Source organism: Ambystoma mexicanum, chromosome 14 (genome assembly GCF_040938575.1).
Source record: "Ambystoma mexicanum isolate Mex_15411 chromosome 14, UKY_AmexF1_1, whole genome shotgun sequence".
Classification (NCBI taxonomy): domain Eukaryota; kingdom Metazoa; phylum Chordata; class Amphibia; order Caudata; family Ambystomatidae; genus Ambystoma; species Ambystoma mexicanum.
Window position 1 is genome coordinate 437,231,276 of NC_090940.1, and position 20,383 is coordinate 437,251,658.

General features: G+C 46.6%; 1 protein-coding gene across 3 annotated transcripts in view; it reads right to left on the reverse strand.

Annotated features, from left to right (window-relative positions):
- The window catches only part of AREL1 (apoptosis resistant E3 ubiquitin protein ligase 1), a 1,423,594-nt gene that overhangs the window by 203,978 nt on the left and 1,199,233 nt on the right, over positions 1-20,383 (reverse strand). For all 3 annotated transcript variants that reach the window (XM_069637637.1, XM_069637638.1, XM_069637636.1), the window contains 2 exons: positions 11,592-11,721; positions 11,436-11,494 (listed from right to left, as the gene is read on the reverse strand). In XM_069637637.1, the coding sequence (XP_069493738.1) occupies positions 11,436-11,494; positions 11,592-11,721 (189 nt within the window). The remainder of the gene's footprint in view (positions 1-11,435; positions 11,495-11,591; positions 11,722-20,383) is intronic.

Genomic DNA, 20,383 nt, shown 5'->3' on the forward strand with positions numbered 1-20,383 from the left:
GGGAAAACTCCTGGAGAATCTGGCTATCACTCATCTTACCCTCCATACTGAATCCGTTGGTTGTCTCCATGACCATCAGTCTGGCTTTACAGTATCCAGAGGCCCGGAAACTGTTCTTCTGAACACCTGTGAAGACCTGCTCTCAAATCTTGACTCCAACTCTCCCTTTGTCCTCATTCATCTCAACCTCTCGGTTTGGGCCATAACAATTGCGCTTCAGAGTGAAAGTTTACCAATCCATCATGGTGGAGAAGGAGCTGGATGCAGATTGGTGCAGAGACCCTTTTATTTTTCTAGTAAACATTCTAAACTGCCTTTCATTGTCCAGTGAAGATCAGGAAGGTCCTGTCTAATGAAAGCTTCAGTGTTTCTAGGGCTTAGTGGTAAAGTAACAGGTTAATGTACTTAAGAAAGAAGATTTACATGACTGGAACCAGCGTGGGACAAGACAATCTACTTAAATTGGTGGGAGCGCAACGTTGCTATTAACTGCAGTGAAGAAGGTACGCAAAAGAAGAGATTTCAGTGACTGTCATTATATTCTTTATTTCAAGGTTTTTAGGTATTAAGTTTAAATGTAAAGTTCTTATTCTTAAAGTAAATTCCGTAGTAAAAGAGGAGGATGCCAGGATTGAAATACTTCAGAGCACGTAAGACTGTCTGCAATGCCGCACTAGGGTTCTGAAGTTTAGTTTTCAAAATATTACTTGCTGCGATTTGTTTTTCAACCCCGAGCAAGGAGAGTCACTCCTCCGTCAATGCATATGCCGGAGCAGAATTCTGAGGAGTTTTAGTTAGCAATGTAATTAAGTTTGTTTAGTGCGCATGTATTAAGGGAAGGCCGCTATCCCTAAATCCAACGTTCGCCTGAATATCGCTACTGACAAAAGTCAATCGCGCATGCTCAAAAGAGATGCAGAGAGCCAATTTCAAGTTTAACAGTTTGCCTGTCCCAAAACATCGACCAACTCCAAGCATGCATGCGCAGAGGCGGCGAGCACATATTATTTATGTGATTCTGACTAAAAGGTGTCTCGTCAGCGAAGAAAGAAGAATAAATACAAGTTTAGCTCTTTAATGCTAGGAGAGCACCGTTGTTAGTCCTAGAGAGAGCAGTTCAAGAACCTTGTGTTCTCACAGACATTAGCACTAGCAAAACTCTTCATAACCTTTTCATTGAGAATAAAGTAACTTCTGGGTCAACTGAACATTTCAGATCAGACTTCTGAAGAATGACCATTAAGGGTTATCATTGATATTAAAATCTGAGGAAAGGAAGATTCCAAGATGACAGCGAGTGTAGGAGGACACGTCTGATCGTCTCTCCCCTCCGGGCCGCGCTACATAAGCTTATAATTAATGCAGATTGGGCAAGCCTGTGCCCAAATATTGTGAAACCAATTGGTGTGCTGCCAGCGGAGGGAACGACGAAGCACGGCCCCCCCCCCCAAAGAGCTAAAAACGACAGGGGAAGCCCGGGACTGCGGCGCGCAATCGGACCCTGCAGGGGAGAACCACCTCATCGACCGGCGGCCCCAGGCGCATCACTGGTACCCACACCTGGAATGAGCGGTAGGGGTTTCTGCGGGGGAGCTCCGGCGGGTTTGTGAGTGCCGCGTCTCCGAGCAGGGGCTGGGAACACGAGTGCCCCGAATGTGCGGCGGGTGCGGCGTGTGTGGTGAGCCCCGGTGTATGAAAGGGGCAGGACAGCTGCCGCCGCTGGAGTGCCGGATCGGGGTCCGCCCCCCGATCCCTGGTCGGTTTCCCCCTCTGGCCCGCATGACCCAGACCCAACGTGGTGGCAGATGAACCCGGCGGGCCCACTTCCCCACCCCCCCATGCGCACCCTACCCACCGGAAAGACGAGCGGCTAGACCCGAAGCCTACAGTCTGACATCATAGAAGCCCACGACCCGGGATAACACTGGGGCTATTTACACGGGCTGGACAGTCAATGGCTCCAGTGCAAGAGCGGCGGAAAGAGCCATACTAGAACTGCGGAGTCCCCACGGCCATCAGCCCCAGGAACGGGCATACCCCTGGGAAAGGCACACCTGCAGCGATCCGGCCCCTTCTCCCATCAGCAGGAGGGAACGGGCTCCATCCAGTGTGAGTGGGCTACAGCCCGCTAGATACCTTGCACAGCAGCGGGGGGGGCACACCTCGCACATCTCTAACAAACCGTCCTGGAGGGGGCGGGGAGCCCCGTGTCTGCGGTACGGTGGCTGGTGACCACAAAGCAGGACACTCCCCATAACAGAGTGCCGGGGGGATACCAGGCTGAGGCGACATTTCTAAGTGCCTGCCCACTGAACCCTGGAGAAAGACCATAACCCACACTGCGAGCACTTAGGGTAGCCCTCCCCCCCCCCAAGGGAAGATCAGCCCCAAAGTGATCTGCCTGAACCATAACCGGGACTCTTCTTCTCCCAGCCTCTTCGCACCCGCCACAACTTAAGTAGGCTTAGTAGGAGGCATTCATGTCCAAATCCAGGGCAAAGTCTTCGGCGCACTCCCCCCAGCAGAGAAAACAGGGCAGAAATTTAAGGCAGCTCTGGGGTGCGCAGGGGGACCTTGCCTCCAGCTCGGATGAATTCCCTCCACTCAACCACAACTCATCTCAAAAGAGCATGGAGGGGGGTGAGATGAGCAAAGAGGACATGCAGACCTGCTTCAAAGAACTCCAAGCACAATTAATCGGCTCTGTAGAGGAGCAATTCCATATCCTGAGGAACAAAATGAAAGAAACTATCCGGGAAATCAAGCAGGATGTAGCCAAATTGGAGGAAAGAACTGATACAGTGGAGAGAAAACTTCAGCAGGTAGAGGAAGAGGCTGGAAAAAAGAAGGAAACTCTGGACAAGATAGCCCAAACAACCATGTATCTGGAACAGCAGTGCGAGGACTTGGAAAACAGGTTGAGGCGCTCTAACATCCGAATTAAAAATATACCAGAGTCTATAGAAGATGCGAACCTGATGGCGACGGTGACCCAATTGTTTACGGAGGTCCTGGCGGAGGAGGAAGCACCAAAGGTGGGAATAGAAAGACTTCATAGGGTGGGGCCGAGGAGAGTGGCCGCACCGGGAATGAGACCCCGGGATGTGATAGCAGCAGTAACAACCTACGCACAGAAGGAATAGATACTTCGGAAGGCCAGGCAAGCCCCCCCCCCCCCAATGAGGCTGAATGGCCAGGAGGTACAGTTATACCAGGATCTAGCTCAGTCCACCAGTCTAAAGAGACGGAGGATGGGCCCAGTGGTCCGCCATTTGTCATCAGCCCAGGTCAAATACAAGTGGACATTTCCGTTCGGCCTCCTGTTCAGTTGAGAGGGGACACAACATAGGATCACTACTTGTGAAGAAGGCGAAAGGATTTTGGAAATGTCGAGTGGGGAGGAGGCTAATCAACTTAAGACCCAGAGGAAGATCCGGGGCCCGAACCAGCAGGATGGCTGGTCGAAAGTCTGCAAAAAAGGCAGAGAGAGGAGACCCAAGTAGAAAACGTGGCACACCAAAATCCCCCCGAATATGAAATTAATATGTGGACCACGCCTCAAACAGCAAACGGAGGGAGATGAAAATAGAGACTCACCCAATTACTCATTAGCAGGCCAGTGTAAGGATCAGAAAGCCACAAATGGAATCTAAAGTGGGGTTTAGAACTCCCCACAACGAGTTAAAGAGAGGAAATATGGACCGGGAGCACTGGACACTTCGTTCCAGGGCAAGTAGCAACCCGGCTCCAAACTCATGGGTTCTGGTGGGGGGGCAAGGAGGGGGGCGGGGGGAGTTGGAAGTGTATGCAGGAATGGACCTGCGGGACGGCTAACAAGCAGGACGACGTGTACGCCGAAAAGGAACAGGGAGACCACAAGGTGCTTTATCGTCAATCCACCCATGGATAGAATGAAAATGGCTCTGGTGACAGTCCTCTCGCAGAATGTTAGCCCCCATGAAAAGGGCCAAATTGGAAAGACAAGCCTGGAAGCAGAGGGCGGATATCTTAATGTATCAAGAGACGCATATAAAAAGAAGTGAGAGAACCCGGATCAGGATAAAAGGGGCAAAACATGTTTTTCAGTCTAATGCGGAGGGAAAACGGGCCAGGGTCATGGTGGCAGTGATGGACACTCTGAAAGCCCAAATCCATGAACATAGAACTGACAAGGAGGGGAGATATGTGTTCCTGAACATCACACTGGAAGGGAGGCGGGTCACCCTTGCATCCGTTTATGCTCCGAACGTGGGACAGGAATCCTTTCTACAAAGCATGTTAGGCGTGCTAGAAGAGTTTGTGACAGGAGACATTATACTCGGGGGCGACCTGAATTTTGTATGGAACCCCACCCTTGACAGAAGCGCCCAATCCAATAAAGACTCGAAAGCACCCCCAAAAGCATTGAGGAAGGCGTTTGAAGCCCTCTCCTTACATGACATATGGCGAGCAAAGAATGGGGAAAGACAGGGCTTCACACAATATTCCCACGTATACTCTTCGCTATCGAGAATAGACTACATATGGGCATCTACTGATTTGATAGGGAAAGTTAAGGAAGTGGAAGTAGGCCCTATCTCCCTCTCAGATCATGCCCCAATTATAGCATCCCTGGCACATAAGAACAAAATAGGTTGTGTGTGGGCCTAGCGATTCCCGGCCGAATTGTTGCAGGATACCACAATGGTCGAGGAAATCCAAGAGAAAATGGATATGTACTTCACCGAAAACGACACAAGGGAGACCCCGCAGGAAATGGTGTGGGGTGCATTCAAGGCAGTCCTGAGGGGCGAATTAAACGCACTGAAAACAAGGAGAGATAAACAAATGGCACAGTGGGAACGAGATTTAGAGACGCAATTACGAGACACGCAGAAAGAGGCAGCAGCTAACCCCAGGAGGGTAAAGAAACGGGCTATACAGCATATTCAGGGTCAGTTAGAGCTTTTACAAACCCGGAAAGTCAAAAAAATCGCTTCTGTGGATGAAACAAAGGTATTACGTACTCGCCAACAAAGCGGATAAATTACTGGCTAGGCAGCTCCGGGAGACGACTAGAGAGAGGACAATTCTGGCACTGATGGACCCTGATGGTAATCGGAAAACTGCTGATGATGAAATGTGCGAGATCATGAGAACGTTCTTCCAAGACCTAGACCGCACTGGCAACCCAAATGAGGGCGAACAGAAGGAATTTCTCCGGAATGTAACTTTGCCTCAACTATCGGAGGAAGCCCGAGCGGCACTAGAACAAGATATCGAACCAAAAGAAGTACTACAGGCCATTAAGAAACTCCCTAAGAACAAAGCACCGGGCCCGGACAGGTATACTGAGGCCTTTTACAAGAAGTTCTGAACATCTCTGGTCCCCAGACTCACGGCGCTCTTCAATACCTTCAAATACCGAGGGAACACCACACCCTCCATGAACGAGGCAAAAGTAGTGCTATTCCCTAACCAGATAAGGACCCCACCCTCCCAGGATCCTACAGACCAATCGCTTTGATCAATTTGGATGCAAAACGTTTTACTAAAGTCCTTGCCAATAGATTTACGGTGTACCTGACCTCTCTAGTGGATGCGGACCAGGCAGGTTTCATCCCTGCAAGACAAACTGCGGACAATACAAGGATGGTATGTCACATAATAGAAAAGGCGCACGTACACTAGGACGATATTAGTAGCGCTGGACGCCGAGAAAGGGTTCGACCGAGTCAAATGGTCGCAACTCTTCCACACGGTGGAACACATGGGGTTTGGGGAATCCTACATAAAGATGATAAAGTCAAATTATAACAGCCCCACTTTAAGAATCTCAATTAACGGCTTCCGTTCCCAAGCTGTGGCCCAGATGAGAGGAACAAAGCAGGGGTGCCTGCTTTCCCCCCTCCTATAAGCCTTGTTCTTGAAGCCCCTCTTGGCGAGGATACGTCAACAGCAGCAAATTAAAGGGGTTCAAATGGGGGAGCTGGAACACAAAACAATGGCCTTCGCCTATGACATGCTGCTAGCCTTAACAGACCCGACCACATCCTTACCCGCACTTGTGCGTGAATTGGAGGCCTTCAGAGCCATTACAGGCCTCAAGATAAATAAAACCAAGTCGGAGATACTAAATTTGACAGCCGAACCTAAATGCAATTTCAAACCTTGTTCAGAAGCAAGGGATGAAACTAGCACAGAGCAGCATAACGTACCTCGGAATCAGAATCACCCCTACAATGGAGCGACTATACACGGTAAATTTTCCAGACCTATTGACTCAAGTGCAAAAACTTTTATCAAGATGGTCTCCCCTCTCCACCTCATGGTGGGGACGGATATCAGCGGTCAAAATGACAATACTCCCAAAGGTACTCTACTACTTTCAGGCTCTCCCAATAGGGCTCCCCAAATCATTCTTTAGGTCCTTGAACAGGATTACATGCGCATTTGTGTGGCAGCACAAGAAACCAATGGTTGCAATGACCACGATGACTGCGCAAATGAGCGAGGGGGGAATGGCTTTTCCTCACTTCAAAAGATACCACGAAGCAGCTCAACTGCGGGTGATCAAGGAATGGGTGGCGGACTCTCCACACCCCAAATGGACGACCCAGGATATAGCAGTGGCCGGTGCCCCACTCTCAAACCTTCTATGGTCCCACAAAAAAACAGACATATAAACACCAACATAAGCGAGATCATGAGTGCACCACTCAACCCTGGGACTTTGCGGTCAAAAGGGGGAACCTGACGACACACCCATCCCCTTTCACACCACTGTTTGATAACCCCGATTTCCCAACAGAGATGGATCCAAATGCATATACCACCTGGAAACAGGCAAGTTGCACTAAAATCTGTGACATGCATAAAGCCCAGTCAATATGATCATTTGGAGAATGTGTCCAGGAACTTGGAATACCAAGGACGGAGAGCTATCAATACGCCCAGCTAATCCATTGGCTGTCCTCCCCGACCAATAGGGAGGCAGGAACAAGGGATCTTACGAAGTTTGAAACATTCATGACAACAAATCCAGGTAGGCACAAACTGATCTCAAATTTATATGCGCACTTGAACTCGCAAGGGGAGGAGGTAAGATGGAGATATACGAGGAGATGGGAGGGGACCCTGGGGGTCACAATACTGCGGCCCTATTGGGAGGAGGTATGGGGAAATGTTTTCATATTGACAAGATCAATTCACCTGAGGGAAATGTGGCAAAAAGCACTGCTGCAATGGCACCTGACGCCAGAGAGGCTGAAAATAATGTATCCCAATACAGATGGACAATGCTGGCGAGGTTGTTGTCAACAAGGGGACTGGAAGCATATCTGGAGGTCATGCCCAATCATTGCAGACATTTGGTATGAGGTCAAGGCCCAAGCGGGGAAAATGGTTCCAGGGATCGAAAACTTAGGGGAAGGGGTGTGGCTGGCTGGCCTCTTGGACCCAAAATAAAGAGCAAATACCAAATGTCAGCGGAAAGTGATTATGGTCCTGGTGATAGCAGCATGATTAACGATAGCTCAATGCTGGAAGCAGCAGTCATCCCCAACACCGCTTCAATGGCTCAGGAGGGTATGGCACTTTGTTACGATGGAATGGATGACCTATAAAATACAAGGTTCCCCTGAGAACTTTCAACTGGACTGGGGTCCGCTCCTTCAATATTTGCAGAGTGACTATATGCTGCAGTGGTGTCCTCACAGAATTCGTATCCTAAATATGTTTTAAATTTCAGAGCTGTTTTAGTTTATATGACTGAACTCCCTGTTATTGCCGTCTTGTATTCCAAGAATGTAAGGGGGGAGCGTGGGGGCAGTGGGGAGGAAGGGCAAGTTCTAAGTTTGAAGTTTGTCAAATGTTAAAATTAATAAAGATTGTTAAAAAACAAAAAAATCTGAGGAAAAACTGGCCATATGTTATTCAAAACGTTTTCTCTAGCAGAAAAGATCAATAGGATTGAAAAGACATCAATAAAGCTACGCTCATCTAACAATCTTCAATTCATGTCAAACTACTTCAACATGGGAGTAAAATAATTCCAGATCCACTAGACTTCACGCAGAGGAAAAACAGGTAGTAATGGTAACAAAGGGATTGGTAGGAAGAAATATGAAGTTGGGAATGATTGTAATTTTTTCTTTGTTTACTTCCCAGATTGATGTCTAACAGAAGACCAGAATCTGTGTTCTTTTTTTATTTTCTCCACTTCCCCTTTCCCCGGTGAAGTAGGGGTTTCAGCTGTTCTTAGAGTCGGTTTCTTGGGGAACTGTGGGGTTCCAGCAGCTTTTGCGAACAAGAGCCTACAGGACCGGACAGCCCCTTTGGCCCACAGGATCTCTACCTTTACCTCTAAATGTCAGTGTTATACGGATGACACGCAGCTCTCTTTCAGGATACCTTCAGCACCCTCCTCCTCCTCGCTCATTCCTGTATATCCGCAATTCATGCTTGGTGTGCTGCTAACGATCTCTGCCTGAATGCCAGTAAGACAGGGATCATACTCATTGGGACCCCTGCTCCCGCATTCCCATTTTCTCACTGGCCTGCCTCCACTGGCCCTGCACTCTCACCTACCAATGAGGCAAAAAATCTTGGGGTCATCTTCGACTCCACTCTCTCCTTCTCACATCTAAGACATCTCCAAAAAGTCCAACTACCAACTGCACCTCCTCAGAGGTAGTCTACCTTTTCTCACTTTACCCGAGAGCCTCATCACCTCAAGAGACCTGGTTCTCTCTAGGCTGGACTATTGCAACAGCCTATTCCTCAATCTTCCAACTTCTACTCTCTATCCTCTACAACTCATCCAGAACAGAACCGCAAGACTTATCCTTGGCCCCAAGCCCTGGGACCGCATCTCTCTGGCGCTGAAATCCCTCCACTGGCTCCCCGTGGCTGCAAGGATCAAGTTCCAGATCCTCTGCATAAACCACAAGGCTTTCTGGGGCTGGGCCCCTCACTATCTACAACGCTCCCTTCCTAAATATTCTCCCTTTAGAGTCCTCCTCCAACTCTCGGTAGGTGGGCCGCTTTTACAAACAGATTTGGGGGTAGATATTTATCCGCTGCAGGTGCTTCCCTCTGGAACAGCCTCCCTGCCTCTCTCTGTCAGGAGCACCTTAAGTTATGGAAACTCCTCAAGACCATTCTTTTCTCTTCCCCCTTCTCTCTCCCTCTCCCTTGCTAACCTCCTTTATTTTCTCTCCATCCTCCTTCTGCTCCCTAACTCTGTTCAGTTTTTGCTGACTGATTGCCTGGCTCACCTTCAGAGCCTACAGGTTCAAGGCTCCCCCGCCAGTCTTTTGCACTTGCCTCCAGGCCACTACACTTTGTTCAACATTACTGCACTTTCAGCTCACGCTCCATGAGCGGGGCAACCTCTCTGCACTTAACCCAGGGCCCTGCTGGACCGGACTTGTTTTTGTTACCCCACCTCCATTTCCTTGCACCTCCATCTGTATGTATCCATGTACTAGGACCAGTTTAGTTAGTCTTTCCTGTCCCCCACTACGCCCACCATTTTTCATCCCCCCTCCCGTGCTTGGTCGCAACTCTACCACTTCATGCACTTGCACTAGGAGAAATGTCTTCAGGCCTAGTATGCTAGTTTTTCTGTTTAGATCATTCAGAATCTTCAAGGCCTAAGAATGATTACTGTAGTCCCTTCTTCCCTTCCCACCTTGAAGCGCTTTGAAGCACTTGACCTGTGTATAAGCGCTGTATAAATAAACAAACAAAACATGTGCATGGGGTTCGCCAGATGGTAGCCAAAGGATCAGCTATGGCCTGATTGAAGGGCATGTTGTGTTCAATAGCCGGGCCCTCATCCAGGATGTCTGTAACGTCACACCCTTGTTGGTGAATGGCAGACGACTAGAGGCTGAGGGTGTCAACCACCTTCTCTACTAATGTCAGAAATTTGACATGAGAGTGAGTGTAGGGTGGTTTTTGTTGCATCTCAAGGTCTGGAGATGTGTCCAACCCACTGGCATCTTAAAGGTCTTCAGCAAGTGCCATCAAATTGTCTTGGTCCTCGAAATAGTCGACACCGCCTGAATCCACGAAGATGGGGTCCACCTCTTCACATTCCTTGGCCTGATTGGTGCCGAAAATCAAGTGCATGGAGTCGAAAACCCCTGTCTGCGATAGCGGGTGAAAAGGGGCTGATGTCGCTGGTCGACGTTGAAGGCTTATCCCTCAGATCCGTAGGTTTGGATGCCGAGGCAGAGTGCTTAGTCGCTTGTGGCGGAGCCCTAGATGCATATGGATTGGGTACCGGTGACGACAGCTCCAACGGCGATGGGTGCCGTGGGAGAGGTTTCTAGAGGGCGATATGCTTGCCTCCCAGGGCATGGAGCTCAAAAGCTCAGACAGCGCCGAAGGCATCAACTTCTTGGCAAGCGTGGCCTTCTTTTACTTCCGAGGCCTGCTGGTCGGGGGTGGGAGCCGCGCCGACAGCCGCCTGTTGTCGAAACATGTCAAGCATTTATTTTTTAAACTTATGGCAATCTTCTCGAGCTGCCGGTCCCTTAGAGGGCTTAAGAATCCAATTCCCGCCGATGGTGGCTTTGCTTCTTCTTCCATGAGGAAGAAGATGAGGAATGGCTTTGGGAGTGCAACCTCTTTTTTGTTTTCTTGCAGTGCCGGCCCTCGTCATAACGAGTGGGCTCTTCAGATGACCGGACGAGAGACTGCGCCAGAGACTTCGGCGACGGTTGGCAGGGACTTGGGTTGCATCCTGGCGCACGACGCACAGGCCTCCGTGTCATGAGTGGAACCCAAATACCATAAACACATGTTGTGTGGGTCCGTCACCGACATTTTGGCCTTGCAATCTGAGCACCGCTTGAAACCCGAGATCCAGGTTGAAAACATTGTGGAGGTTAGTGAAAACGTTGAGTGAAACTCAAGTACGTTCCTGATGCAGCGTGTGAGCACGCAGAAAAAAGGAACTGAGGCATGGGGCTTCGTGACGTGGTGTGTGTATGGCGCCTGACGCTACTTCGGGAGCCGACGATTGATCACTGCGTGAGACGGATCGACGGTCGAGTCGAGGGCCACAAAAACATTTCTCAGCATCAGAGCTGGACAGGGGATATCTATCACAATGAGGAATCTGCGGGAGAAAAGAAATCCATTGAAAAGATAATTCCAGAAGTAGAATGCTCCTCCATAAAGAGTCCACCTTAGCAGCAGAATTTGTATAAAGAATGACATTCAATTGTTGCACAAAGTATCTCTTTAGACTGATTCAATTTCAGAACTAAAGTGTCTACACAGGGAGTGTAAACTTTTCAGCTCACAGTATGTGTCTCGCTCTCTGAAGCACAGTCAGTTTCATAATCCAGCATCTAATAAGATATTACTTCTCATTCTACAGTGTCTGTACAAAGAAGACTTGAGGTGTGTGGGTTGTAGGTCTATAAACGGTTATAACCCACCTCTAGCTCATTTTCATCAAAGATTGCAAGCAGATTTTCTGGTACCAATTCATTCAGACCTGCCAAAGAAAACCACAAGACAGTTACAAGTAGTGTGCTTTGCGCCCTAAATATATCTGAGAAAAAAACATCAAATTGATTGACTGGGGAATGTACCTTTCAAGAAATGCTCCACTTCATCTCTAACTTGATTGGCCAGCCTGTACTGGGCCAGGATATTTAGGTAGAATATCTTGTTGCTGTTGGTCACTTGGATCTGAGCACCATTGGATATTAGCTCTATCACCTTATGGGGAGGGAATGAGAGAGAGAAAGTGAGAGAGGGAAAAGGGCCAATTGTTGCATTAAGATGGAAGTGGAGCACTGTCGAACAATTACATACATTTACAGATGGCATGAAAAGAAAGGAAGAGCAGTAGGTAGAGATTGCAAGAATTAATGTAGCAGCCAGGTTCTACAAATCCTTCAATGTGTGTTTGTAAGCTTTTCAACACTTGCTACAGTCCATTAACTCCCAGTGATTGAGAGTAGGGCATCCAACTATAATAGCTCTTTTCAGGGATCTCAGGAATTCAGACGAGCCTTCAAAAAAAGACTCTGCTGCAAAAAATGGGATCCTGCAATGTTGAAGCTGCTTGCTTTGGTGTACATGAAAGTGTCCATATACAACACACGGGTGTATATGAACACTTTCATTTACACCAAACAAGGCTTCTTGTGGCACTCCTCCAGTTTAACGGCACCGAAAGGGTACTGTTTATGTGCGCTAGTTTTGCACATATATTAAACTGGCAGAGTGCCAAAAGAACAGGCATACAAAAAGCCCATTTACGAATGCGGCCGTTGCTAGGTTGATTTCCAACACATCCCAGAAACCGCCACATGTATTCCGAAAGTGGTGCATTCCTTCCGACTTCGGAGGAATGCGCCACCTTCAGAATAGGTCTTGAGTACCGAAAAGATTGTTAAACCTTTTAACGTCCTTTTCGGTACTTAAAACCTGGATGAGAATCGGGCCCTCAGAGTCAATTGCTTGAAATCTGAACTGTTCCTGTTAACCAAATCAACCACTCCCCATCAGGACCAAATGGGATTTGCATGGTCCACAACAGAAATAAAATATCTTGGTATAACTGTTACACAACACAAGACCTCCCTTTATGCCTGAAACCTTGGCGAATACCTACCTTTGCTGCAAGTTAAATTACAAACCTGGACAAAACTTCCTATCACCATTGCGGATCAGATCTCGCTTCTCAAAATGCTAGTACTCCCTAAGTTGCTATATTATTTCCTCAACCGTACCATTATGGCCTGAAACATTATTCTTTGAGGCACTAGAGAGCGATTAACAGCTTTATGTGGTACGCTGGCACGGTGCGGCTCAAATGGGATATGTTGGCTAGGCCATGTGATAGAGGGGGTCTTGCCACCCCATATTTAGAAAAATACTGGGTGGCGGCAGAAGCACATTACACTGCCTACTGGTTTGACGTGGACACCCAATACCCTCACTTAAAAATCGAAAGGCATGCTGCAGGCACCCACTATGTGCGATATTTCATATAACCACCATACCATAAGGATGGGGAAGAGACTGAGCCAATTATTTTAACAGCCCCAGCGTGGGACAACATTTTGAAAATATTGAATATCCCTAGACTGTACCATCGTGGCTTGCCTCTCTGGAATTTCTTCCCGTAATTTCCCATGATAAACAAGGTAGATGCGCACCGGTGGGCTACTGATGGGTACGGAGTAATCAGCGATGTCTTCGGCATGGATTTCTTTATGGAATGGCACGATTTAGCAATACCCTGCATAGACAGTGCCTACAAGGGTTACAATACGCTGTGCTGTGTGGGGCAGTTAAGCACACGTGGAATACATTCCTGATACAACCACCGGATGAACTGTTATTCGACACTATCATGAGGGGTACCTCTGAAAGCGGGGTTGTGGCTAGATTGCTCAAAGCACTACAGGCCAGAGGCTGTAAGTCCCTGAATAAACTTAGGGAATCTTGGTCCATACTTGCCAACCCTACAGATTTAGGCAGTAGGCTACTGCTTTTTAAGCAGTCCTAATGCCTACAGATTTGTGTGACAGATCCTACTGCTTTTTTACAGTGGCAGGTAATTTATGTGACTCTAAGGCAGGCTGCAGGACAAAGCATGCAACACATTAGTCTGTCTGTGCAGTGGGCTGGTACGTGATTATTTTGGGCTCAGACCAATACACTGACCTGACAGCTACGTGACTCTGTCCTGTACTCTTGCCGATACAACCCTTAGGCATACATGCCAACATTCAGACGCACTAAGAGGGAGTTTTGAGATAGAAAATCGGGAGACGTCGTTTTTCCCGTAGGAATCTATTGGCGCTGGAATTATCTTAGGCGGGAGAACGTGAGAAAAGCAATATTTCTCGCTGAAAAGTCGGGAGTCTCCCGCCTAAATCGGTAGGGTTGGCATGTATGCTTAGGTGAACCATCAGTGAAAGCAAGTGGCAGAGCGTAACAGCATACACAGCATCTGCCTATCAGACTAAGAGGGGCATCCGTCTCCATGGCATTCTGTGTGATTACCTTCTGTGTTATTGCATTTGGTGTTAACTTACCATTTAGAATTATACATTTTTAACATTTGCACATCTTTCCATGTTGTGCTGTTTGATGGGTTGTGTATTTTAGAATGCCTCTATGGTACCACAATGTATGTTTTGTATTTTTCTGTGATGTCATTGTTATGCGAATTATTATTTTTGAAACTTGAAAAATACTACATCTTTTTGGTCACAGAATGTTGGCAAGTATGCTGGTCAGAGGAACACATCACTGATGAGGGTTGGAAGGCCATGTGTCAGCAGACGCGCTAAGTATTCTTTAACTCAAGGTTTCAGCTGATACAATTTAAAGTGTTACACCGATTCTATTACACCCCGGCTAGGCTGCACCGCTTCTCACACACTTAATCATCCTCATGTCCAAGGTGCCACATTAATGAAGCAAACTATATTCATATGCTTTGGAGCTGCCCGAGGTTGGAGGAATATTGGGCTGGAGTCTGCAACACTTTGTCAATTACATTGAACTGTACACTTGCCCCTACACCAGCTAACTGCTTATTTTATCCATTACTTAGCTGCATAAATGTACACATGTTATTCGTATGGCAATTGTAATATTATCCGCATTGCGGTTTACCTAAACTGTAATCGGACCAATTTGTTTTAAAAAACTTTATATTACTGGTCTCAGGAGATAATTACCCGCTTTTGTTCTCATTTTGAATTAACTGACCCAATGTATGTCGGATAATGAAGGCCGGCCCGCTGTTCGTCCGTAAATTGGAGTCCATCTAAATTTACGTCCTTCAGCCAATCACGTGATATGTCACGTGACCTTGCGTCATTTGTATTTATAGATGACGGCTAATTATTACGCCCTTTGCCCCCCAGCATGAAGGACACTTGTTTGCCGAATGGATTCGCGAGTTGCACATGGTAAGTGATATTGCGGTCTGACCGCGAGCAGAGAGCTCCTTAAGCCTAAGAATGAAGCTAGGCTGTCCCCCTTTTAACTTGCCACAAAGTCAGCCTCGCGCCAGCCCAGTACTACGCCCTGATACGGCATTAAGACCGCCAAAACAAAGTATGTGTGTTCTTTTAATAGATTTGAAAATCAGACCTGGTTAATGCTGCAGCGGTCTGACTGACAGCAGGCAGATCCCTTTGCTGTTATGTTCAAGAATGTAGGCAGGCCGGCATTCTGTTCAACTTCTTAATTTTGATATATATGCCCCTCACAGAGCGCGTTGCAGCTTTCCAACAGAGCAGCTGTCAATATATAATTTGACTAATGCCCAAGGTACTTGAACAAGTCCCCATGGTAATTTACGACTCTTTTTGTACACAGTATTGAAAAAGAGACGTTGTACATTACTTTACATATATATTTGTCATTAGACGGGCTAAGCAATTTCATCAATGTACATCAGACTGAACCTTATCTTTGTTAGTGTAGGTTTCATGTTTGAATTGGGGGTAGGTCACGTGTACTTCAATTTGAAGTCATTAGAACGATAAGTCTTCTTGCTATCTTCCACAACAGGGCACGGGTGACGGGTCTCTTTGGTCTCACTAACCTAGAGGCACTTAGAAATGTGGGGCACTGCATTAACATCAATGAGTGCACACAGGCATGTGATATTTGCAATTTACTATTTGTTCTATCACATGCATGTATTAGTTTAGCTCAACCTGCTTGTTGTGGGTGTCTTTAGTTAAGAATTTTCTTTAACAATTTTTATTTTCCTATTGTTTTTTATATTAATGTCAATGTATGTATACTTTTGCTTTAGTATACAATTTGGATTCCCTGATGAAGACGTGGATTAAATAATTCCAACATGTCGAAACCGGTCGGAAACCGAAGATTGTTGGAGATGTGATGAAGCTAATTGCAAAAATGATTATCAAGATCTATTCCAAAATTTGCAGATATCGCCTAAAACTGTTGAAATATTATGAAATTTCCTTCATGTCGCCATTTGAATGCCTTTTTACATATAACATACCCATGTGAATGCACTTTTGCATGTATATGTGTGTATGAGAATGTATGTTGAAGAATGATTGAATTGTTCATTGCAGAAATGATTTTGGGTATCTGCAATGTTTAAAATGTCGTTTTACCTGCAACCTAAATGTGAATTAGAGTGGTGATTTATACATAATAGTCATTTTTCAAATTTTGTATCAAGTGAAAAATAAATATTTTTGATACATAATACTTGACTGGATACTTCTTGTACATTATTTCATCAGCTTGAACATATACAGAGAGGTCCTCGTAAACTTGCAAGCCTATGTATGTTGCTATAAACCTGTTGTATTTTATTGCAATGGCTCCCCCTAACTTGCCCGACTATCTCCCAGTGGCTGAGAGCGGTCACATGGGCATCAGATATGGAAGAGCGTTGCTCCACATTACAGCCATTGAACTGTGGTTACCTTATCACAACTACTTGGTGTTTGTCCAGTCAAATGCACACGACACTGTAGTCACTAACACTGAAGCAGGTCTCCTGCAAAGCGTGTTGTCCTTTACCTGATATTATTCTTTTGCTCCCGTGACCATGATGTAATTTCACCTATGCCATCACTGCTGTAAAATGTTTGTTGATGATCTATTTTGGAGTGCACGACCCGCTAATGATGTTGCTATCTGTTTTTACTCTTGTTGTAATGTCAAACACGCTCTTTAAATAAAGGTTTAAAAAAAGACTCTACAGGTGTTCTGGCTATATTAGATGTGCCAAACAATCTCCAGATTCACTGAAATCCTCATCTTAAAATGTGAGTGCAGCTCAGAACAAATCTATATCCACACCTCTCAGAGGGTGTACCTGTGCCTACATGGGTATAGTTTCACATTACTGTTAGCATCCATGCTTTATAGTCCCTCTTTCAGTAAATTCCCATTTAAATATTAATTTAATGTACTGCTATTTTTAAAGCATTCCAGTCTCTGAGGGAGCTGCCTCTTTCAATATGAAAAGGTTTGTAGAGCACCAACTAGCCAGTTAAGCCACAACAATGGGCTGTGAACAAGGAGGGTGAATGTATTCCTTCTGCTGAGGGTGATGGCATATTTAGCATAGGGTGCACTATAAGGAGAAGCTGGAGGTTTGCAGACAATGTCTGCCTCAGCTGCATAAAAAACACCACGTGTTTGAGCCTCACCTAGGGCATCGTAGGGTAGTTACTCTCTTCCATGTGTTCAGGGTAGGAGAGAAATAGACCCATAGCTAAGTAACAGTACTCCCGGCTTACCTACTACTGAACACGGGACGAGATGCGGAGAACCGGAGAAGCCGCAACAATAGAAGAGCGGGAACTGGAGAAAAGCCTGGTCGAGACTAGCGAGTAAGCCAGATGAAGCGGAAGCAGCGTTGTGGAACGCTGCAGAGACGCCGGGAAGAGAGGGAAGCTACCCAGGACATTTGCAGCTGCAGACCACCAAGGACAGTGCTTACCAGTGCTCCAAGGAAGGTGGCAAGGCAAAGAAGTCTTTTGGAATGGAACCCGAGGCCGAGGAAAGGTGGCGCAAAGCAGCGTGAACCGAAGGAGGTTTTCCAGCACTGTACCGGAACCGACAGACACGCAACAGGAAACCGGTGAGTCAGCCCAGAAGGCAGGGGAACCCCGGGGCTTGTTGTTTGCACAGAGGAAGCTAAGAAAACTTGAATACATTAAAGGTCTGAGCAAAGGGGACGAGAACTGTTAAAGAGGCAAAAATAGAGAAGCCATTAAATTGAATGAAGAAAGAGTTGAATAAGCATTGTTTAGAGCTAAATGAACATTGTCAAGAGACATGCACGCATTGCCAAGAGTCAAGCAAGCATTGAAAGAAATGAATAGCTGTGAAAAGAACACCTGTATGCAAGAGTAATGTACAAAGAAACCTGTCAAATAGCACGAGACGCGTTGGTCAAGAGACAGTGAATACGCTTCCTAGCAGGAGTGTGTACTGGGAAGCTTATGTTGGCTTGTGCAAAAGAACTAACATTGAATAAGTTTCCTAGCAAGAGAATTTACTGGGAAGCTCATGTTGGTCTTTGCAAGCAAAATCTACTTAACAAGTCAATGGTGGCAAAACAAGCAGTGATAAAGCATCAAGAGGATGTGAAATGAGAATAAGTCCAGCATCACTGTGAAGCTGAAACTGTGGCAAGGTGCCTACGAAGCAGACACAAGGAAGGTGTGTTGGTTGTGTGATCTGCGATGGGTGGATCATGTTGTCGGACACCTGTGTCTAGACCCGGTACAACCACCTAAGGAAAAGCCACTTAAATCACCCACAAGCTTGTGATTGAATGGAGGAAAACTTGTGTGAACTGAAATTAAGGAACTGAAAGAGGTAACCAAACCAGAAGAGCTGGGAACAATCCCAAGGAATGTTGTTGTTTCCGAAAATGCAGAGACTTGAATGCTTGGGGAAAGGAACCCATCTTTTTTTGTAACATGAACTATCTTAAACCATGCAGAAGGGAGACCCCCTTTTCCAACCAACTTGTGTGTGAACACTTCCCATTTTGAGGGTGACATCCCTACACATAGTATACAATTAGATGTGAGGGCAAGTATAGGTTTTGGACACAGCCAGACATCTGCTTTGGACTTCCTGACAGACTGTCATTAGTTTTATTTAGGTAGGGAAATCCCACCTTAGTATAGGACAAGTTAGGCCTATTTCCAACCCTCTTTTTTATTTAATAAAAGTTTTTAGCCCAAACGTTATTCAGTTGTCCGTGTTAACTTCACAGTGCTTTCACAAAAGTCTTGTGCAGTTCTCTGTGATTCGTGGATCCCAAGATCCCTTGGTAATCATTGCAGATGAGTGTTGACCCTCCTGGGATGTAGTCGCTTGGCACTGGTGAACTGGCTCTCACAGGCAATGGCCAATTGGCACAGTCAAACGAAGGCCCTCCTGGGCTTAGGTTGCTTAGCTTACAGATGACAGCTGATTTCCTCCATGTATGGTCTAAGTTGAATGTCAGGCTCAGTAGTTATGTGAGACCCCAATCAAGAATGATGTTCTTAGCGGTGACAGCCACTACCAGTGTAGGTATTTCCTTAGTTTTTGCTGGTTAATTGTCTCACAAGCCCAGCAAAGGCTCTCCAACCAAACTCCTAAACATAGCTTCCAGCAAGCCTAGGACCTTCTTATTGTCTCCTAGTTTCTCCTAAGCAGGTTGCTGGTACAAATGGAATATGGCTTCTATCTAAGAATCACTCAGCACAATCTCCTACAAGCTATGTTCCAACTACAATGCATCACAGAGACTGCTACCATCAAAGTAATCAATGTTGCTGTGCACATCCTGGACAAAGTGGACCCCTGCTTACTTGTCATACTCTACCTTCCTGCTGTTTTTCGATACTGGTGCTCATGAAGCTCTCTTCAACATCCTTGCCACAAGCATAGATTTTGAAGCTACAGTCTCGTCAGTTGTCCACCTCCTTACTTTTCTACAGAAAACAAACGTGTCCAGATGGGCTCCAACAGATTCCAGCACCGCCCAGCAACTTGCAAATTTCCACAAGGCTCCACCTTGTCCCCCTGTCATCTTCCCCTTCTACACAAAATACATGAATGTGAAAATGACACAGATCAATTGCATCAATGACATCCATTGACTAAAGAACTGCATGTCCCACATGCAAGCCTAGATGTCAAGTGACTATCTGATGCTCAACTGGGCAAAGACTGACTATTAATTCTCCTGGGAAAACCCACCGAAGCATGCTCAAGTTTAGAATTGGCTGACTGGCGTAAAGCTTGATAGATTCCTGGCTCAAATCTCACCCAGTGCAAAATCTGTCCCCTTTACCACCCACTGCGACTTATCATTCAAATACATAAATTGCCAGGAAGACCCAAGCAGCATGGGCATTTCATGTCTGCCTTGATTTTCGGAACAGTTGTCCAAGTCCTGGTCATTGTCCCATCTGCACAATGGCAACATCCTACTTGAAGGAGCTCCAAGTGCCACCTTGAAGATCTCTTGCCTCCCAGGCTCGCTGCAATGAACTTGCCTCTCACTTTATCTCAAAAACCCAGGACATCTTGTCTAACACCCCTTTAACCACCCCCCTCCCACCTTCTCTTCCTTTCCTCTCTCTCCCCTGATGAGGTCGCTAGACAAGTCCGATCAAGGAAAGCCTCGTCAAAACAGGTTCATCGCTATTCCTCTAAAACCATCAACGACCACATTGACACCCTCGCTCCGGCACTTGCTGATTTTTGCAACCATTCTTTTGCCTCAGGATCCTTCCCCTCCCCTCTGAAACGCAACCTTGTTCACCCTCTTCTCAAGAAACCCACAGCTGATCCTTCCTGTCCGGCTAACTATCGCCCAATCTCCATTACTCCCTTTCTGGGC